We start from the raw sequence: 22,611 nt of genomic DNA, 5'->3' as shown, positions 1-22,611 counted from the left end.
CACCCATGTCCTTTTGACTCCCAGCCCCCGTGCTCTATTTACTCCACCATGTTGCTTCTCAGAAGGCTGAGAAGGGCTGAGGGAGGATTGAAATGAAGATAGGATCAGTTTAACTCAGTTCCTGAAGGCGGGGAAAGCTCAGTGGAAACATGGGGATTTCAATTCCTGCTTCCAATAATGATCTCATGCCTCCCGGGGAGGGGGAAGGAAGAAGATTAAAAGGGGCAGCACACTGGACCCCTCAAACCCACCCTTGGATGCTGTGTTAGATTGTGTGCTCCTCCACGAGACTGTAAGATCCTTGAGGGAAGGATCATGTCTACGAATCTTATTAAATTGCATTCTCACAAGGTCTCGGTACAATGCTCTGCACGTAATAAGTGCTCAACAAAGACAAGTGACTGAATGATGAGACGAAGCAGTGTGGCCTAATGGAAAAAACACGGGCCGGTGAGTCAGAGTACCCGGGGTTCTAATTCTGGCTCTAATTCTGGAATTCCTGCTCTGTGACCTTGGGCAAGTCACTCGACTTCTTTGGATCTCATTTTCCTTGTTTTTAAAATGGAGACTCAATATCTGTTCTCTCTTCCCCATAGATGGTGAGCCCCGTGTGGGACAGGGATTGCATCTAGTCTGATTAACCCCAGTGCTTAGTACAGCGTTTGGCATATAACAAACGCTGAACAAATAGTAACAGATATTACTATTATGAGGAGATGCCGGATTTGCTGGTAAAATAAGAACTGAATAGTTGCCCCACAATAAACACGTGTCAGTAAGAATGATATTCCACCACTTTTATTTGGAATTTATGATTATATCCAACCAACAAATCTAAACATTCAGAGTACCATTCAGCTCATTTGCAGGTATAGACATAGACAAGCATTTAATTCTGGCAAGAATCACATACTCTTAAGAGGTGTCCTAGACACGGCGTTAACTTTATTAGGGAAGAGTTCATAAATAAGAAAGACGGTGTTCACATCACAGCTTTCTCAAGCAGATATGTACAGGAGGGAAGTCTCCGATGACGAGTTCGGTTCCACCGACTTTGTTTTTCGAGTCCAAGAGGGTTATTTCCAGAAGCAGAGCTTCTTGTCATTTCACAGTCTGCCGACACGCACTGGCATGGGATCGCTCTCTCTCGGCAATGGGCACCTCCTGGTGGCACACTGTAGGTGTTTCTGTAGGCACGCCCCACACTCATCTCAAAGCTTCCCTTTTTAATCCTGTCTCCCGAGAACAGTCTTTCTCAAAATCAGCTTCAGGGTAACATCCCCTCAGCATTGCTCGTGGAGTTAATCCTTGGGTTCAAGCCAGGGGCAACCAGTGGAGGGGCGAGAGGGTATTGGCCGCTTTATTGCGATCAACAGCGGTTCTGAAATCCCAAATCATAAATCCGAGTCCGACAGAACCTTTCGGAAATGTTCACAGTGCAGTATTTTGTGGCCCAACAATTATACACGTCATTAAAAATAAACATTTTTTTTTATAAAAATATAATACTTTAAGCGTCGACACCCACAAAACCTGTGATAATATCCTACACCACATGCACTTTACAGTAGTCAGCACAGAATAGTCCCCAGGAACAACACCCCACACGTGTCCTCTCTAAAGCTACAGTACTCCATTCTAAAAGGCCAGAAGCCTCGGCTACTAATGTTTTCTCGAATGGGTTTCTCTGCCCGTCGCAGAAATATTTACAAACCGTATGCCCCAATTTTCTTTCTGGAGAATAGTCAGCCTCGTTTTATAAGATTCTCTGGGAACCCCCCCAAACCGACCACTCCTGTGAAACTGGAGCTCAAACAAGCATTGCTTACCGGACGGTTGATTTCCAGATGATGACTGAATGCGCCATGCTGAATACTTTCCATACGTAGATCACTTAGAGTCCTCTGGGCTCAACAGGAACTACTCATGGTTACTTAAAAAAGGCATTCATCCCGTGTCATCTCGTTGGCAGCTTTGACCGTGTTATTTATGATTTTATCCCCGGACCGGGTAACCGTGGAAGAGTTCCCTTTCTGCTTAATGGACGCGGTAATTAAGATTAATGATGAACGGCGTTGGAGCCTCCACGACCCCACATGGACATTTTTAGTTCGAAACACGGTCTCCACCTGCCCAACGGCAGTTCAGACTTTGGCGGGACCCTCAGGGCAAAGTCCCGGGCCTTCAGGGTCCCGCCACAGGGTGTCTCGACCCCCGCACCTCGGTAGGCAAAATGTCGGCTTGGGATCTACCATCGTCCACTGCCGGTCTAGCAAACCTCCCGGCTCTTGCCGCCCCCGAACGTGGAGAACTGAGCGGATGTGGGGCCAGCCTTGTTGAACCAAGGCCGCGGCTGGGCCTGTAGGAATGGATCTTGGAAAAGCTGAATTTCTTGCTTTCGATAACCTACCATCCAACCCTTACCCTAGTGCAGTGTAGGCAGCAAACAACCCCCACGGGTGGGTGGGTTGGGGGAGCGGGTTTTGTCTGACAAAAAATAAAAAATACAGACCTCAAAAACAGACGGTGGACAAGAACACTGACTTTTGGGAACCGCCACAGGGGTGTCTCTGGCCGAACAAGGCGAGGGGGACGTCGTCATGTGTCCACAACCCTGTCTGGGGCGTCCTGCGAGGACAGGAGGGATGGGTAGGGCGCCACGCACTTGACGTTGACGTAGGTGGCGTTCACGTGGACGTAATGCTCGCCGATGAAAGTGGAGAAGATGACCGCTATCTTTGAAACCAGTTCCGAGAAGGACGGGCGCATTTCAGCGTTGGGATGCCAGCATTTTAGCATGACTTCAAATCTGCGTTGGAGAGAATGATAATGATAATAATCGTGGTACTTAAAAAGAAATAATAATAATTATGGTATTTGTTAAGAGCTTAATATGTGCCCAGCGCTGTTCTACACTCTGGGATGGATACAAGTTGATCAGGTTGGACACAGTCCCTGTCCCACGTGGGGCTCCCACTCTTAATCCCCATTTTACAGATGAGGCAATTGAGGCACAGAGAAGTTACTTATTCAAGGTCACACAGCAGACCTGTGACTGTAAGCTCGTTGTGGGCAGAGAATGTGTCTGTTTATTGTTGTACTGTCCTCTTTCAAGTGCTTAGTACAGTGGGAAGCAGCGTGGCTCAGTGGAAAGAGCCTGGACTTCAGAGTCAGAGGTCATGAGTTCGACTCCCGGCTCTGCCACTTGTCAGCTGTGTGACTGTGGGCAAGTCACTTAACTTCTCTGTGCCTCAGTTACCTTATCTGTAAAATGGGGATTAACTGTGAGCCTCACTTGGGACAACCTGATGACCCTCTATCTACCCCAGCACTTAGAACAGTGCTCTGCACATAGTAAGTGCCTAACAAATACCAACATTATTATTACAGTGCTCGGCACACAGTAAGGGCTCAATAAATACAACTGAATGAATGTGGCAGAGCTGGGATTAGAAACCAGATCTTTCTGACTCCCAGGCCCGTGCTCTAACCACTAATCCACACGCTCTCCTCCCAGACCAGCCAGAAGAGGCCGGTTCAGTACATGCTAGGTGCATACGATTGCCAGGCACTGTAGTAAACACGGTGAGCGGGACTGAATAAGGTGGAGGCTCTTCAAGCAGTAGAGAATTCTGGGGATCACTGGTACTCACAGTGGGTCCGGACAGTATTCTGGCTGTAGCAGCCTCCTTCCTTGCAGCAGGTAGACCGTTATATCGAAAGTGTTCACGTCGGGATATGGGGGAGCGCCTCGTGTCATCAGCTCCCAGAGAAGGACGCCGAAGGACCACTAATGCAAACAACGCAAGACAGAGGGCCAGTGAGCGAAGTGTCTGGACGCGTAAACCGAAACGGGATCCAGCTCACCGGTCCCACGGTGATGCAGATGGGCTTGGCCATTTGATAAAACTTCTCTTTCCCGTTTCTAACCCACTGGGCGGGTACGGACAACACAGCTCCTTCTTGACTAATAAGGCAACAACTCTGTGGCGTGTTTGAACAAGAATTAGATAAAGGTATCTCTGGGCTATTTGGAACATAATAAAAACAATTGTACAGAGTATTTGCAGAGTAACCCAATGCACCCACCAGGTAGACATAGTAATTAAATGCTATCTACAATTAGTGCAATTAGACCTCCCAATTCACACCTCCGTGTTCAATGTACCGACATGTTTCTCTTAAATACCCCAACTGAACATGGCTTTGTTTTGGCAGCAGCTGGAGGGGAATGGAGAACAGGATGCTCTTCCCAAAAGCGATGACATTTTCAGGATGCCAGCCTCACTGAAATAGTTCTTCGGCGGATTTGAAAATGCAAATCCTTCAATTAACTAAGGACCCATTCACAAGCTAAATCAGACTGACCCGGGAGAATTGCAGGGACTGGGAAAATGCGCTTTGTCAATGTGGCATTATGAGCAGAAATAAATATCCAATTATTTCCAATGTGTAGCTATAATGTTCAACAGGTGGATCAGGAGTATAGTCCCAGTTTGGAATTGATAGAAACAAAGACATGAGCTTTTCTGCCCGGGCTCAGCTTATTTCTGAAGGATAATTTTCCTCTGGAAAATGCCACTTCTGGTCCGATTTTGCAAGAAGGTGGGAACCCACTTATTAGCAGTGCCAACCCTCTCCCAGAAGGCAGAAGGCAACATCATCTAGTTGAGAGAGCACAGGACTGAAGGGGTCCTGGGTTCAAGTCCCAGCTCTGTTGTTGGCCTACTAGGTGAGACCCTGGGCAAGTAACTCAACCTCCCCGGACCTCAGTTTCCTCATCTATAAAATGGGGATAAGGTAGATTGTGAACGCTGTTTGGATCAGGGACTATTTTCAATCTCATAACCTTGTATTTCCTGCTGCACTTGGCTAGTGGCCTAATGGAAAGAGCATGAATTTTAATCCTGGCTCTGCCATTTGCCCGCTGTGTGACCTTGGGCTAGTCACTTAACTTCTCTGTACCTCAGTTTCCTCATCTGGAGAATGGGGTTAAATACCTGTTATCCCTCCCCTTAGACTGTGAGCCTCATATAGGACAGGGATTATAATAATAATAATTTTGACATTTATTAAACTCTTACTATGTGCCAAACACTGTTCTTAGTACTGGGGTAGATACACAGTAATCAGGCTGTCCCATGTGGGGCTCACAATCTTAATCCCCACTTTACAGATGAGGTAACAGAGGCACAGAGAAGTAAGTGACTTGCCCAAAGTCATATAGCTGACAAGTGGCAGAGCCGGAATTAGAACCCACGACCTCTGACTCCCAAGCCCGTGCTCTTTCCACTAAGCCTACCCCAGCACTTAGTACAGTGCTTGGTACATAGTACACTTAAGAAATGCCTCAATTATTTTTATTATCTTGAATAATAATGATGAAGGGTATAGTTATTATTATTAGGCATGCAGCCAGGACCATCATATTGGCTCAGTGGAAAGAGCGCAGACTTGGGAGTCAGAGGTCATGGGTTCTAATGCCGACTTTGCCGCTAGTCAGCTGTGTGACCTTGGGCAAGTCACTTAACTTCTCTGTGCCTCAGTTACCTCATCAGTCAAATGGGGATTAAAACTCTGAGCCCCTCGTGGGACAACCTGATCACCTTGTATCCCCCAGCGTTTAAAACAGTGCTTTGCACATAGTAAGTGCTTATCAAATACCATAATTTATTTATTTTTTTTTATTTTAAAGCCTCAGATTCCCTAGCTCACCCGGGCCTGGGAGTCAGGAGGTCAAGGGTTCTAATCCTGCCTCTGTCACTTGTCTGCTGTGTGACCCTGGGCAAGTCGATTCACTTCTCTGGGCCTCAGTTACCTCATCTGTAAATTGGGGATTGAGATTGTGAGCCCCATGTGGGACAGGGACTATACCCAACATGATTTGCTTGTAACCACCCTAGTACTTAGTACAATGCCTATCAGTGCTTAACAAATGTCAAAATTATTATTATTATTACAGTCAAGTCCTACTCTGGTCTCAGTCCCTCAGTCTAACTGCTAAGGAGCATTTTGAGTTTCCCACCCCATCCTTACCAGGAGGACCACAGAGCTAGCTAAGAGTGATGTTGACAGGAGCAGACGTGATGGAATTTATTGAGCGTCTGCTGTACTAAGCACTTCAGGTGTCACTCAAACAGGCTCTTGAGCCAATCTGGGGGCACAGGTGCAGGTATCATCTCTTGGAAAAGACACTCTGCCCGTATACCTCCAACTTAACCTTTTAGCCCTTCTGAACTGAAATGCAACAAAATATACCGCTATCATACACTCCTAACTTGAGCCAGTTAGGAAGTGAGTTCATGTTAGTGCTACTGAAATTCAGGGGACTTTTGGGAAATTTCCATCCATGTCTAAGATACGCACCCTGAAAACTAGGTCGAGAGAGAGAGATGCAGTGCCCTTCTACTACATCCCGCAGTGAATGTGAGCCAGGGCTGTGATGAAACCTCCGAGCCCCGTCATTCTGCTGGGAACACTGAGTTGCACGCTAATATGCGATTTCCTGATCCGAGGAGTTAAAGTGGCTCTAGAAACTACTGGGTCATGTTTCACCCCCTGGATGCTGGCCAAGATCCAAGTTCCCCACTAGAATGTATCTAAGAGTAGGGAAGGAGACTTCCAGGACTGAGCAGAGAATCCAGAATAGCGTGGTTTAGTGGATAAAACACGGGCCAGGGAATCAGAAGGGCCTGGGTTCTAATCCCGGCTCCGCCACATATCTGATGTGTGACCTTGGGTAAATCACTTCATTTCTCTGTGCCATAAAATGGGGATGAATGGGAGCCCTATGTGGGATAGGGACTGTATCTGACCTGATTAACCTGCATTTACCCAGTGCTTAGAACAGTGCTTGGCACATAGTATGCGCTTTACAATTACTGTTATTCTTATTATTGCTATTATTATTAACATAACTTGTTAAACAGAGGAGCAGACCAAGGTAGGAAAGAGGACCGGGTGAAAGATAAAAGGGTCAGTGAGGAGGAGATGCTTACTCTATACCCATTTCCAATCTCAAAGATCAGAGCAGATTACGTTTTTTCAGGTAGTTGTAACGATGCACAAGCCAGAAATTCTAAACTCTCAAACCTCACACAAGTTAAAGGCTCCCAGAAGGCAGACCTTCTCCTGGCAGCTCCAGTTCTCCTTCCCAGTCTCTGTTACTTGTAGACCCCTAGAGCTCTTTTCAGGACCCCCGTGAAGCTATTCTGATGTTGACAGTGACCCTCTCGAGCATCTCATACAACGGATCAAAGATGTTTCAACTGAAGTCAGCTAGCAAGTTTTCTGACAAATGACCAGGTCCAGTGCAAAGGACCCGAGGGTATCGGAATATCTTTGCCTTCCCTTCTCTACTGTCCCAAGGTAGGCGGGCAGTGGCCAACCCACCCAATCGGACAGTTACTTTGACAAGCACTGGGCAACCCAACTTAATTAAGCACTTAACCCAGTGTTCTGCCCACAGTAAGCACTCAATAAATACCACTGATTAATTTTCACCCACCAGGGAAGAGACAGTCCAGGAGCTGATCATCGCCCTAAAACTGGTCCCCTCTTGGAGGGCTGGAGACTGAGAAGGAGAGTACTTTGGAAGGAACCTTTAGACTGTAAGCTTCTTGAGGGTGGCGGGGAGGATCGTGTCTATCCAAGTCTATTGTACTGTACCCTCCCAAGCACTTAGTACAGTGCTCTGCTCACAGTAAGGGTCAATAAATACTATTGCTTGATTGATTGATTACCACATCTGACTTGGAGGTGAACTTCTGTGTCTGCAGACTTTCGAGAGCCATCCATTTCACTGGCAGCTTGGCTCCCGTTTTATTGTGCACGCTGTAATATTCTTTATCGTACATATCTCGGGCCAGGCCAAAATCAGCCACCTTGACAGTGAATTTTTCATCCAGCCTATCGAAATGACAAAATTGATTAGTCAGAGCGGAGTAAGCAGGATTTACAATCAGGGCAAAGAGTTTGCGGCTCTGGACGTGCGAGTGTTCTATTGGAAACCCATAACTTTTGGAAGGGACGTTTGACCCACCCCCGTTAATGAGTGATCCTTGTGACAACGGGAAAGTGGAGTGGACTAGTGATTAGAGCACAGGCCTAGGAGTCAGGAGGACATCGGTTCTAATCCTGCCTCTGCCACTTGTCTGCTTTGTGTCTTTGGATAAGTCACTTAACTTCTCTGTGGCACAGTTACCTCATCTGTAAAATGAAGATTAAGACTATCAGTCCAGTGTGGGACAAGGACTGTGTCATTCATTCATTCATTCATTCAGTCAATCATTTATTGAGTGCTTACTGTGTGCAAAGCACGGAACTAAGCACTTAGGAGAGTGTAATATAACAATTAATGGACACATTCCCTGCCTACAATGACCTTACAGTCTAGAAGGGGCTTACAACTCAATTATCTTGTATCTACCCAGTGCATAGTACAGTGCCTGGCACATAATAGGCACTTAACAAATACTACATTTATCATTATTATTATTGTCATTATTTTATGCTCCAAATCAGAAGTGCAGTTAATTACTACTGTACTTCAACTCCGCTGGCAAGAACAGAGTGTTGCATTTAGGCTGGGATTCGAACACTGGGATGAATCACTGCCTAGGGAGAAGGCTCGTTCCCAGTTCTCTCTCCTACTTAGACTATGAGACCCATGTAGGAGAGGGACTGTGTCCCACCTGATTATCTTCTAGCCTTCCCATCACTGAGAACAGTGGTTGACAAAGAGTAAGCGCTTCATAATACCATACTTAATTAACTGGACAGAGCAATCACCAACTTTCATCCTTTCACCGAGGGCTGACAGGATGCTGGACATGCCACCATTTCCCTTGTATGGCTATTCCTCTTGTTCCCGCCTCAGATGTGCTTGCCTGGGGATCTGTACGTGGATCCTCTTTATCTAAGTCTTACATGAGTCCCATGGAACATATGACCAAACATATTTAAATGAAAAAGGACTTCAAATGGCTGGTAGAATTTTCCGTAAATTAGCCTGGGTACAGAGCTGGTCTGCCTCTCCCTTTCCCCTCTCTGCCCCCCACCATCACCCCATCACCCACCAGTCCTAAATCAGTCTAGAAATTGGGGCCAGTCCTGAGTCCATCGGAAGCTGTTGTCCTCAGCAGACCTAGTACTGAGGCAGGAATATGGGTCTCTATATCCCATCTCTGACTGCCAGTCGGGGCTCAACTACCCTAAACCCCAATTCATTCTCCGGAACGATGTCGGTTAGACCAGCTTCTCCTTTAACAATGAAGAAGGGTGGAAAGTATATTATTCTCCCTACTGTAAAGGAATCTAGCATAACATCTCAAAATTAGGCACCAAGAAAAGCAAATTTCAGGAACAGCTGTTTAAGTCCCCTACACCCCTGAGGATTTTCTTTTAATTTTTTGATTGATGAATCCCGAGAACCCAATCCTTGCTCGGAATGCTTCCAATCAACTGGAAACGGAAGCCGAATGAGAACTGCAAACTGCGGGGTGAGGTGGGGGAGATAGTGACCTTCCTGTTTTCATCAGCTCCAAAGGGGCAGCCTGGATACACTAAGCGGTTAATACAGTGCTCTGCACACAGTGAGCGCTCAGTTGATATCATTGATTCACTGATGGACTGATACTTACATACAATTTCGGGCAGCCAAGTCTCGGTGGACAAACTTTTTGCTGGCAAGGTATTTCATACCTTTGGCCACTTGGAGGCCAAATCCGATGAGGTCTTTCACGGTGGGATTCTGAAACGGAGAGATGCAAAAGCAAATGAAGCCCTTTCTCTCGAGTTCTGACCACAAGTAGATTTCTGAGAAGCAGCAGGGCCTAGTGGAACGATCATAGGGCCGGGAAGACAAAAGACCTGGGCTCTATTTTTCTTATGGCATTTGTTAAGCCCTTACTATGTGCCAGGCACTATACTCCAAGCTGGGGTAGATACAAGATAATTGCTTTTTTTCTTAATGGTATTTAGCACTATGCTCCAGACACTGTACTAAGCACTGAGGTAGATATATAATCTTTGGCAAGTCGCTTCACTTCTCTGTGCCTCAGTTAGTTCCTTCATCTGCAAAATGGGGATTAAGACTCTAAACCCCACTTGGGGCAATCTGATTACCTTGTATCTGACCCAATGCTTAGAACAGTGCTTGGCACATAGTAAGTGCTTAAGAACTACCATGATTATTATTATTATTATTATTATTACACGCTAATCAGATTGAAGACAGTCCATGTCCCACGTGGGGTTTGCAGTCCTAATCCCTATTTTACAGATGAGATAACCGGGGCACAGGGAAGTCAAGTGACTTGCCCAAGGTCATACAGCAGACAGGTGGTAGAGCCAGGGTAAGAACCCAGGTCCTTTGACTCTCAGGCCCATGTTCCATCCACTGGGCCACACTGCTTCTCTTGATAGATTGTCATTATCATCAGTATCAGAAGGATGCCAACTATGTGCAGAACACTGTACTATCAATCAATTGTATTTGTTGAGCACTTACCGTGGGCAGAGCACTGTACGAAGCAATTGGGAAAGTACAATATGACAAAAGTGTGGGAGACATTCCCTGCCCACAGTGATTTTACAGTCTAGAGGACACTACTGAGTGTGCCTGTTCCCTTCAGTGTCCTTGTCTAATCACTTAATCTGTGCAGAGTGCTGTTCCAGAAGCAAGCTAAAGCTAAAGGTGCCCGCTCTTTCACTTTTCTCCTATAAATTAATGGTTAATTTTTCCATGCTGGGTCACTAGAGGGAAAGTCCTGGATGTAAAGGAGGAAATTATGGTTGTCAGCTGGTCCATTTTAATCATGAAAAGCAGTCAGGCCTAGTGGAAAGAGCAAGGGCCTGGGAATCAAAGGACCTCCCTCCCCCTTAGCTAGTGAGCCCCATGTGGGAAAGGGACTGTTTCTGACTTTTTTATCTTGTATCTACCCTACAGCTTAGTATAGTGCTTGGCACAAAGTAAGTGCTTACAAATACCAGTTATTTTAATAAGGATGGGGGCAGGGGGCAAGACAAGAACACAGCTCCTCCAAGCATCTGGTTGACTCTGTTGGAGGTGAAGTCCTTAGCTGGTGGACCAGTGGTCTGACCCACCAGTAGCTTCTCTATTCCTCTAAAGAGCTCTGATGGAAAGGGTTCTTTTATTTTTAATCGGAGAGGCAGTGCAGTCTAACGGCAAGTACGGGTCTCTGGAAAGCCAGAGACCTAGTCTATGAGAAATAGCATGGCCTAGTGGATAGATCATGGTTTAGGAGTCAGAAAGACCTGGGTTCTAATCCCAGCTCCGCCCCTTGTCTGCTGTGTGACCTTGGGCAAGTCGCTTCACTTCTCTGTGCCTCAGTTCCCTCATCCGCAAAACGAGGACTGTGATCCCTATGTGGGACATGGCCTGTGTCCAACCTGATTATCTTTTATTTAGCCCAGTGCTTAGAGCAGTGCCTGGCACATAGTAAGTGTTTAACAAATACCATTATTATTATTAGTTTAGTCTCTTAGCCCTATGAGACTTTGTTCAAGTCACTTAACCTCCCTAAGCCTCAATTTCCAGTGGTGAGAAAAGTCAGAGATAAGTACGCAAAAGAGCTGGCAAAATTAAAAGCATTTTCTACCCGTTCAAGGGATGACTATTCCTGAAGTTTGGGTGGGCAAAGAGCAAGCTCGGGTGACCGCCGTCCCTGACCGGATCGGCTGATATTACCCTCCGAGGGCAGGGGGCCGGGCCACGGAGAGGCCCTGCCATTCCCTTTGCTGGGAGGTGATAACTAGGGCCGGCTAATATCCTCTGGGGCTGGCTGAGTGGGGTTTTGAGGCTGGGCAGAGGGCCAGCAACCCCTCCCGTGGGCGAGAACCACCGTCCCTGGCCATCTGGCCCTGTCCATCCCCCACCGGAGCCCGAGTCCCGAGATGGATGGCCGAGGGCAGGGCGTGGAATGGATCAATGGCCAGTGCTCTGAAAAATGAATGACCCTTTCCAAGCATTTCTTGACAGCTGGAGCAGGGCGAAGGCGGGAGGCTCTGGACCGACTGGAGTTGGGAAGACTACCCCGTCCTGGCTTCCGGGGCCCACACTCACGTGAGATTCGTTCCTTATAAAGTTGCGTAGGTCTCCATGCTTCATGTAGGGTAAGACCACCAGGGGTGACCCTTCCCTGCGGAGACAGATCCCCAGCAGCGAGAGGACGTTGGGGTGGCTGAAATCCTTCATGATGATCCCCTCGGTGAGGAACTGTGACACCTCCTCGATGTCAGTGATTCCTGTGGAAATCCAGGGGTGGGGAATGACTCCAGTCCAACAACGCGGTGCTGAGGTCGGAAGGGTTTCGGAATCAGTGGGGCTGAGGGCCGATGGGAGGGGAGGCGAGGAGACTGAAGAACCACAGGGTCAGCAGGATCTGCTCTCGGTTCTGGTCACCCCCACCCCAAGGAGGGCCTGTGGGTGCTGGTGGACACGGCTATGGGAGTTCAATTTTTAATCCCTGCAAAAATGCACGAAGGGATGAAAACCCAGCACTCCAATTTCAGCAGGGAACAACCTTTGGGAATCCGAGAACGGGGAGTGGTTTCCGAGACCCATCCGTGCTGGGTACCTAAAATCTAATCTGACTTACTGTTTCTTAACGACAGCGAGCCGGAGTTATTTGGCATCTGATTCTACTTTCTGCCTCCTCAATCCTTAATTCATTTACGTGGATCACTTCTCTCTGGGGTACATATTAAGCCTGAATAAAATTCATGGAAACTAAGGTACAGGCAGCTACAGCTTCCAGACCAGGTTCAGGGGTAGAGTCAGAGGGCAGGAAAACACTCGCACTTCTCAGTCTCGAATTCAGCCTGCTTTCCTCATTCGCTCTGGGGAACACATTCATAATGCTCAGTTTGAATATACTTCCATTCTTAAATAATGATTTAAAATTTTGCTTTTACCAAACTATTCTCCTGCTCCTCCCAGTCCATTTTCTCTTGGTAAGGGGAGTTGTGATTTACAAAGGAAAAGTCACAGAGTCATGCCCAAGGTTAAATTAGGAATGAGTCACAGCTGCTGTGGGTGCCAACGTGCCTCTAATAGTTTCCAAAAATTTCCCTTGCAAAACAAATGTTAGGAGCCAAACAGTCAAATTCAATTCTTACCCTTCTGCCACCCCCTCCTTCCACCCTGGTCGGAGACTTTCTTCTGGAGAAAACATTTAGATTACAGTTTGGTCTGGATAGATATTTCAGGCTCTGGCCCACCCTCTCCAGGGGTAAAACTGGTCTTTTCCACAGGTGGAAGTGTAAACCTTTCTTCCCTGAAAGTTAGCTCCGACACCGCCGTCAGAAATCGGGAAAGGGGAACTCACGGTTAAGAAATGTAACTCACTATTCAAGGACTTCACAGCACAGTGGATTTTTTTGTCATCATTATCCAACAGAGTTCCGTGATACACACACCCAAAATGACCTGTGGAAGAAGGGAGTAAATTAGTTTTTAATTGAGAGGCTTTCCACTGCACAGAAATGGCATCCAGCTCACGAGGGGCTCTGTGGATTCCAAATTCCTCTGGTACAACCATTCATAATGAAGGCTACATTTTTCATGCAAAATTATGGCCAATTGAAGGGTGATGCCATATCTACTTTGAACAGACACAACCCAGGTCACACAAGAACCTTTGGAGATTTGCTAAATAAGCATTCCAAATATTTTATGGATAGCAAAACCAAGCCAGGCAGATTCTCTTCTTAATATCCAGATAGCCCTTTGTGATTTTGAAAATAAATTTATCCAGGCAAGGAAACAGGTGAAAAAGCCAGCTCTATGAATACTAATTAAAAATAATGATTTATAGACTCTGAGAAGCAGCCTGGCCTGGTGGATAGAGCACAGGCCTGTGAGTCAGGAGGACCTGGGTTCTAATCCTGGCTCTGCCACTTGTCTGCTGTGCAACCTTGGACAAATCACTTCACTTCTCTGTGCCTCAATTACCACAATTGTAAAATGGAGATTGAGAGTGTGAGCCCCATGTGAGATAGGCACTGTGGGCTTATATCCACTCCAGTGCTTAGTACAGTGCCTGGCACAGAGTAAGAACGTAATAAATGTTATTATTATTGTTAGTCTTATTAGACTCGCAGAATCCCAGAACCAGAAGAGACTTCAAGAGATCAAATGGTGCAATTCTCTGCTTCTGGGCAGGTGAACAGATGATCTAGGACAGACAGGTCCATTCTTTCAAGATGTCCAAGGATTGAGACCCCATAACCTCCCTTGGTTGCCCACTTCAGTGGGCTATCACATCCAGAGTCGGGAAGTCCTTTCTTCTGTCCAACCCAATTTCTCCGGCTTTAATTTAATTGAAATCCATTTTCTCTTATCAGTTTTCAGAGTGTGAGGAAGCTAACCAGTCCACATCATCCTCATGAAAACTGTTCGTACCCTTGCAGACAGTTATTCAATTGTCTCTAGCAGTTGACCAGTGAACTTGAGATACAGTGTGGCCTAGTGGAAATGGTCAGAGGACCTTGGTGCTAATCCTGTTTCCATCTCTTGTGACCCTGGGCAATTCTATGTTTCCTCATCTGTAAAATGGGGATTAAATCCTACTCCCTTATACTTAGACTGTGAGCCCCGTATGGGGCAGGGACTGTATCCAACCTGATTATCTTATATCTATCCCAGTATTTAGTACAGTGCTCAGCACATAGTAAAGTGCTTAACAAAAAACAAAATGAAACAACTGTTTAGAAGCCACGAGGGCCCAGTGTGCTCTGAGCCCTGTGGTAAGCTCCTCAGGCCCCTAACAGCCTCCCTCTGTCCCCTAGTGACTGCGGGCATTCCAAGGACAAGAATTGTGGGGAGCTGCAAATCTGGACCCAGAAAGCCACCGCATGTTCTGGCCTTTTCAGGAGGGTTCTTGGGGCCTAGAGTGCTTTTCTCCACTGGCTATGGAGCAGAAAAGCTCAGCTTCCACTCCACTCTTGGAACATAAAGTATGGGGACCTGGAACTCCCTGGAGCTACTAGCTGCCGGTGGAAGTGTTCGAGGATGCTGCCGTTTGGTCCAAAGACTATACCTGGAACGGGGAGTACATCGATGACCTATCTCCTCCTGCATTCACTGCCTGTGCCTGGCCAATAATCTAATAATTGGGATTTTTTTAAGGGCTTACCAAGTGCCAAATACTGTACTAAGGTCTGGGGTAGATACAAAAACATCAAGTCCCACATGGGGTTCACACACTAAGGTGCCGGGAGAAGAGGGATCGAACCCCCAGTTGGCAAGTGAGGGAACTGAGGCACAGAGAAGTTAAATGGCCTTCCCACGGTCACAAAACAGTCAAGTGGGGCAGCTGGGATTAGAACCTGGGTCCTTTGACTCCCAAGCCTTTGCCTTGATTAAGAACCCCATCTAGATCAGGAACTCCTTGAGGGACAGGGGAAGTGCCTGAATGCCACTATTTTCTATTTAGCCCAGCATTTAGTACAGTTCTCTAAACATACCATCACAACTGCTGCTAATCCTACTACTGACAACCTTCTTTTGCACCTCCCTAGCCTACACAATCTATCGCTCTACCAAAGCCGGGGATCATACTGGTCTGCATGATGGTTTTTTTACATAGCACGAGGCTGCATCTGGAATCCTATACTCTTCGGGGTGGTTGTGCAGGGATTACGGATATTTTGGACTAGTATTTTAGAGATCGATGTTAAGCTGATAGGACTGTAATTACCAGGATCACCCTATTTTCTTTTTGTGAAGATCGACATAACATTTGCTCTTTTCCATTCCTCAGGGACTGCTCTTGTCTTCCCTGAGTTCTCAAAAATAATGACTAGTGGCCGTGCAATAACATCAGCTAATCCCTTAAGTACCCTAAGGTGAATGTCATCAGACCTTGCTCTTTTCAGGACATGCAGTTTTTAAAAACACTCTTTAACTGTTTCTTTCCCTATTCCACTTGGTTTTCCAACTGCCTATAGTGAGTAGACTCACTCTCGGCAAACTGCTCATAGTGGATCTTTTTGTAAAGAAAGAAATGAAAAAAAAAATGATGAAAGCATGTGCCTTTTCAGGCAGCTGATATTAGTTTTCCATCCTTGGCTACCAGGGTGACAAAGATTTTTCCTAGCCCTCTTCTGTCTCTTTTTTATATCTCATTTTATTTGTATTTCCTTTCTGACCTTCACTTTTCTCTTTTTATTTCTACTTATTTCTACACTGTTTCTTTATTCCCTTTAGTGATTTGACCAAATTTATACCTTTCCATTAGCCCTTCAAGTCTATGAAGAATGGGAAGTATCTGGCATAGTGAAGCAACGGTCTGGAAGTCAGATGATCTGGGTTCTAATCCCAGCTCTGTCACTTGTTTGCTGTGTGACTGGCCAACTCACTGAACTTCTCTATGCCCCAGTTACCTCTTCTGTAAAACAGGGATTAAGTCTGTTGTGCCTCATGTGAGACAGTGACTGTGTCAATCAATCAATCCTACTTATTGAGTGCTTATTGTGCGCAGAGCACTGTACTAAGTGCTTGGGACAGTAAAATATAACAGTATAACACAGTTGTACAACCTGGTTAGCTTGGATGGATCTAGTACAATGCCTGTATTTAACTTCTCGGTGCTTCAGTTACTTCATCTGCAAAATGGGGATTAGGACTGTGAACCCCATGTGGGATAGGAACTGTGTCCTACCTTATTTCCTTGTATCTACCCCAGTGCTTAGAACAGTGCTTGGCACATAGTAATCATGTAACAAATACCATTATTATTGTTATTCTTCTTATTAATATTATTAATAAGGGCAGGTATGTTCTCTAAGCACCTAGAGTAGTGCTCTGCATTCAACAGTAGTAGCTATAGTAGTGATAGTATTGCTTTGTCTGTTTATTGTTGCATTGTACTCTCCCAAGGGCTTAGCGAAGTGCTCTGCACATAGAAAGCACTCAATAAATATGACTGACTGAATGAATAAATAATTATGGATGGATTTTCTTTTTTGTAGAGGTTCCAGAGAACATGGCTCAGGACTCAGTGAGAGTTCAGAGAAAGAAGAAGGTAGAGAAGAAGAGGAGGCTAGAGTGGACTTTCCAATTCTAGCACCTCCTTCTAGCAAGTTTCAACTTCCCTTCATGGTATTTAATAATATTAATGATGATGATGATATTTGTTAAGTGCTTACTACGTGCCAGGCACTGTACTAAGTGCTGAGGTGGATTCAAGCAAATTGGATTGGACAGAGTCCCTGCTCCACATAATAATAATAATAATTATGGTATTTGTTAAGCGCTTACTATGTGCCAAGCATTGTTCTAAGCACCGGGGTAGATACAAGGGTAATGAGGTTGTCCCACATAGGGTTCACAGCCTTAATCCCCATTTTAGAGATGAGGTAACTGAAGCACAGAGAAGTGAAGTGTCTTGCCAAGGCCACAGAGCAGACAAGTAGAGGAACGAGGAATAGAACCCATGACTTTCTGACTTCCAGGCCCATGCTCTATCTATATACCACCCTGCTTCTGCCTCTGAAGCTACTCGTTCTCCTCCTGAGTGGCTGGCTGAGTGTAGATATTCATTCCACTGAGGGTCAAGAAATGAGAGTGCATAGCAGAAATGATCTATGGCCCTATGGACCAAGAAGATGCTATAAATTACCATTCTTCCAAATTCTGTCTGAGGAAGCATAAACTACTTCAATCCCGGAGGTCAGAGACTCAGTCGCCGTGCTCAGAGTGCGGTGCCAGGAACCCAGAGAAAGGAGGATATCAAGGAAAGGGCCAGGAATAGAATAAAAACAAAAGGAGAGTGTGTGTCTGTGGAAATATGGCTGTCACTATACCAAAGGTGGGGAAAAAACGTGAGTCATTCCTGCCGGCTCCAGTGATGGTGCCCCGGAGAGAGCGCTCTTGTTGATTTGGCTTGTAGATCAAAGTTTTTGAGGAATAGAAACTAAATTCATGTTTTTAATCATTTTTTATCCTGTCAGTGGTTTCAGTTGTTCTTTAACTTCCCTATTCACAAGCCAGGTTTGCACACCCTATGTGAAGCTTTAGCAAAGAAATATCCCTTTAATTTCATCCATACACAGAATCCAACTGGATAATTCTAACCCCCGGAATTCACTTTGGGAATGGAATTACACAGATGGGCTGCCTACATGGATCAAATTAAGGAGACTCCTTCATTCAGAGAAGCAGTGTCGCCTAGTGGATAGAGCATGGGCCTGAGAGTCAGAAGGACCTGTGATCTAGTCCTGGCTCTGCCATTTGCCTACAGTATAACCTTGGGCAAGTCATTTCATTTCTCTGGGCCTCAGTTACCTCATCTGTATAATGGAGATTAAGACTGGAGCCCCATGTGGGACAGGGACTGTGTCCAAACTGATAACCTGTATCTACCCCAGTATTTAGAACAGTGAAAGTACTTGACATAGAAAGTCCTTAACAAGTACAATAGTAATTATTATTATTAGTAGTATAATTCAGCATTTATTGAGGGTGTATTGTGTGCAAGACACTATCCTGGGTGTCTTCGGTGTGAAAAGCAATTCATAATAATAATGTTGGTATTTGTTAAGCGCTTACTATGTGCAGAGCACTGTTCTAAGCGCTGGGGTAGATTCAGGGTAATCAGGTTGTCCCACACGAGGCTCACAGTCTTAATCCCCATTTTACAGATGAGGTAACTGAGGCACAGAGAAGTTAAGTGGCTAGCCCACAATCACACAGCTGACAAGTGGTAAAGCTGGGATTCGAACCCATGACCTGTCACTCCCAAGCCTGTGCTCTTTCCACTGAGCCACGGTGCTTCTCTATCTACTGTGGGCAGAGTTCTGCATTGGGAGCCTACCGTGTGTGGAGTACTGTTCTAGACACTTGGAATGGCATCTGGAATAGAGATAACACCCCACTTTACAGACAAGGAAACAAAGGCACAGAGAAATTAAGTGACTTGCCCAAGATCAGAGAGCAAGGAAGCGACAAAACCAGGATTAGAACCAAGGGCCTCTGACTCCCAGGCCCGTGCTCTTTCTAATAGGCAGTACTGCTTCCCTTAAACACTGATAATTAGAAGAGTCAGAAAAAAAGGAATACAAGATTAAATAAGTGGAGTTTGGTCCCCTCTGGAGAGCCAGCCATTATGGTTTGATAGGACACCCCAAGTTATAGCCACTCTTCAGTACATATACACCAGGGATAGAGCTGTTAGTGTTTGACACCCCAACAACCCAATACGTCGCTGCAAGATACCAAAACAGATGAAGAGGTTTAGTCTCTCCACCAGCATTGAAGATTTGGGGATTAAGAATGACTTTTTTTTTAATGGTACTTGTTCTTACTATGTGCCAGGCTCTGTACTAAGTGTTGTAAATACAAGATAATCAGTTTGGAAACAGTTCTTGTCCCTCCTGGACCTCACAGTCTAAGTAGGAGGAAGGAGGATTTACAGATCCATTTTACAGATGAGGAAACTGTGGCACAGAGAAGTTCAGGGACTTGTCTAAGGTCACCCAGCAGACAAGCGGCAGAGCTGGAATTAGAATCCAGGTCCGCTGATTTCCGAGCCTGAGCTAGTTCCACTAGGCCACTGTCATTCAGATGAACAAGCATTTACTTTCGGAGCTTCCTATAAAGATTCATAATCGGATTACACCCCTCATTTAGTTAATATGGTGTTATCTTTCGAATTACTTTAACAAAGATTAAATAACAGTTCTGTGATGCTTAATGTAACAATATAAAACACCAAAAAGGAATTTCATATTATTTTTCCAGCAGTTTTGGAACAGATCCCAGACTATAACATGTGACTCTATGGGAAAAATGTACCCCACCTACAGCTCTTCATAACACGTTCTCATTTTCAAGGAATATAAGCCACAAAGACCACTTTAAACAAACAACAAATAGACAAACAAAAAAACCTTTTTGTTCCTGCATGGGAAAACAGAGAGGAGAGGGCCATGTTTGAGTTATAGGAGAGCAGGAAGGGCAAGGGTCTTTCTGCTCCGTGACCTTGTGCAAGTCATTTAACTTCTCTGTGCCTCAGTTTCCTCATTTGTAAAGTAGGGACTCAATACCTATTTACCAGACCGTGAGCCCAAAGAGGGATAGGGACTGCATCTGACCTGATTAACTTCTCTCTTCTCCGGTGCTTAGTATAGTCCTTGGTACATAGTAAGCGCTTAACAAATATCATAATTATTAAGTGAGGGGAATAATAATTTTACTAAGCATAATTTTACAGAGTGTAATTTTTACTTACCCGTAGGTCCTGGCCATCATATCAGAACGGATTCCATAATTCCGTAACCTAATAAATGTCATGTAAGTGTATGGGAAAATGGATCCCACCCTAAAGCCATACAAAACGCTTTGGAGAAGGGCAGCAAAGCTCTGTAGTGGTAGCTGCCTGTATGCGAATTGATATAGACAGTACGCGCTAAAGGGGGCTGAAGGGACGACAGGCACAGAGAGGGTGGATTTAGTTGGGATGGGTTTTCAGGAGGAGTGAGAAAACGGAGAGGGCTCTGGCTTTCGACTTTACGGCGTACAGACCCCGCCCTTGAGTTTCCCCGGAAACTGAACTGAACCGGGTCAAGACGGAAAACACTTGCCTCTTCCTATGATTTCAGTGAAATGCACCATCAGGCTGTCTGGTCCGATCACCACGTGCTGAACGGCTTGGACTAGATCTGGGTTCAGGGCGCTGATGTCAATGTGAACGTTGCTCTGTAGAAGTGGGCTAGATGGGTTGGAGTCCCCACTGGAGAGAATGGGCGACAGGTCGGCCAGGGGATAATGGGCTTGTCTGCATGATCCGTTCTGAGAGGAATTGGGAAACTGATCTGGAAGGAGTATAGATATCATTAGCCTGTTGAAGACGACTTACGTAGAAAAGCACGCATCCTCTATGCCCAAAATGCCTGCCCTCCACCTCACCCCCTTCCAAGTCTCCAGGATAATTCCAGAGGGAAGGTAAAAAACAGCCTTTTGGTTTGCCTGAGAGAATGGATAGAGCATCAATCTGGGAGTCAGAAGGCCATGGGTTCTAATCCTGGCTCTACCATCTGCCTGCTGCGTGGCCTTGGGTAAGTCACTTCACTTCTCTGTGCCTCAGTTACCTCATCTGTAAAATGGGGGTTGAGAATGTGAGCCCCACATGAGACAGGGACTGAATCCAACCCAATTTGCTTATATCCACCCCAGCGCTTAGCACAGTGCCTGGCACATACTAAAAATAATTTTATTATTACCAAGGGGATTCAGTCAGGGCAGAGGGAAACTGTCACTCTCTCCCAGCCAAGTGTACTGGGGAGCATGGCAACTTGATTAACTGAACTGTGAACTTCCCAGACGAGGAGCTCGGGGAGATGTGGTGAGACCTTGGTTCCAGGAGAGGCCTAGCAGAGGTTTTGTATCCTGTCCGGTCAGGCAGGTGAGAACTGGCTAAGACTGGCTTTTCTGAATGTGTGGGCACAGCTTTGTACCCAGCGGGACGGCACTTGAGGAAGGGAGAAATTCTTTCCCTTCTTGGAAAATAGTTGTTTAAATTCCAAGAGGCTGGACAAGCAGCTCCTTGCCACCGTATTTTTGCTCCGAAGGATGAGTAAAGCATCCGATCCAATGGAAAGAGGCTTTGGGAAAACTAATGGAATTCACAAACTCTAAGCTTGGCAGCAAAGAAATCAAGGCCAATGGCTTGTCTACCCAGTGACCACCTTCATGGAGGGATCCTTGGCTTTGTAACTGGTGAATTCCCTGATAAAATCAGCTCCCTGCACCCTGAACACTTTCCTCGTCTCCTCTTGGCCCCCAGAGTCAGAGGTAAAAAATCTCAGAATGGCTGACGAAAAGAATTGCCCATTGGAATAACTCTATTGCCTTATAAGTCAGGGCTCCTGATTGGGTAGGAAATCTCATGGGACTTTACTGCTCATCATTTCTGTTTTCTAGAGCCAATCAAAAGACCTGGGAACCAGTGAAATTCCTGTGGGGGAATCCTCTGGGAGCAAGACCACCAGTTAAATGTATTCCGGGCTCACTATTGATGATTCAGTCTTTCTCTACTCTTCCTCCCTCTACCTTTTTTCTCCTTCTTTTCTCTCCTCTTCCTCATCCTCCTCTTCCTCTTCTCCCTCTTTTTCTTCCTCTTCCTTCTTTTCATCCTCTTCTCCCTCTTTTTCTTCCTCTCCTTTTTCTCTCCCTCCTCCTTCTCCTCTTCCTCCTTCTCCTCCTCCTCCTTCCCTCCCCCCACCCCCTTCTTTTTTCTGCTGGCTTTTGCTTATTGCTCTGTTCACCAGTCTCTGAACTAGGGGGTGAGGAGACGGAATCAAAATGAGTGAAGTTCAACATTTTGGTGGGGAAGGAAGCTGAAACACTTGGCCGTAACAGTTTTTTTAGTTTCAGGATCAACTGTGAAATGGAATTCCAGTGCTACTCCTGCCCCTCCTGATGATTCCCAGAAGAATTGGGAATTGACTACTCAGAGTCAGGGGGCAGGATCTGGTCACTGAGAATCAGAGGAGCTAAGTGCAGAAGAGGCACAAGTGGGAAAAATAGGTCTGAAATGGTGTGTGGAAGAATTTAAAATCCGAACTGCTGGAAGACTATATCACTCT

The 22,611-nt window shown here is 45.8% G+C and overlaps 1 protein-coding gene across 1 annotated transcript in view; it reads right to left on the bottom strand.

Annotated features, from left to right (window-relative positions):
* Positions 1–778: 778 nt before the first annotated feature.
* Positions 779–22,611, bottom strand: part of MET (MET proto-oncogene, receptor tyrosine kinase) — a 119,860-nt gene continuing 98,027 nt past the window's right edge. The window contains 7 exon segments of the mRNA NM_001242736.1: positions 779–2,809; positions 3,654–3,790; positions 7,743–7,908; positions 9,642–9,751; positions 12,086–12,267; positions 13,370–13,450; positions 20,608–20,838. Coding sequence (NP_001229665.1) covers positions 2,599–2,809; positions 3,654–3,790; positions 7,743–7,908; positions 9,642–9,751; positions 12,086–12,267; positions 13,370–13,450; positions 20,608–20,838 — 1,118 coding nt within the window. The 3' untranslated portion in view covers positions 779–2,598.

This window comes from Ornithorhynchus anatinus, chromosome 10, assembly GCF_004115215.2.
Source record: "Ornithorhynchus anatinus isolate Pmale09 chromosome 10, mOrnAna1.pri.v4, whole genome shotgun sequence".
NCBI lineage: Eukaryota > Metazoa > Chordata > Mammalia > Monotremata > Ornithorhynchidae > Ornithorhynchus > Ornithorhynchus anatinus.
This window is presented reverse-complemented; position numbering and strand designations above follow the sequence as displayed.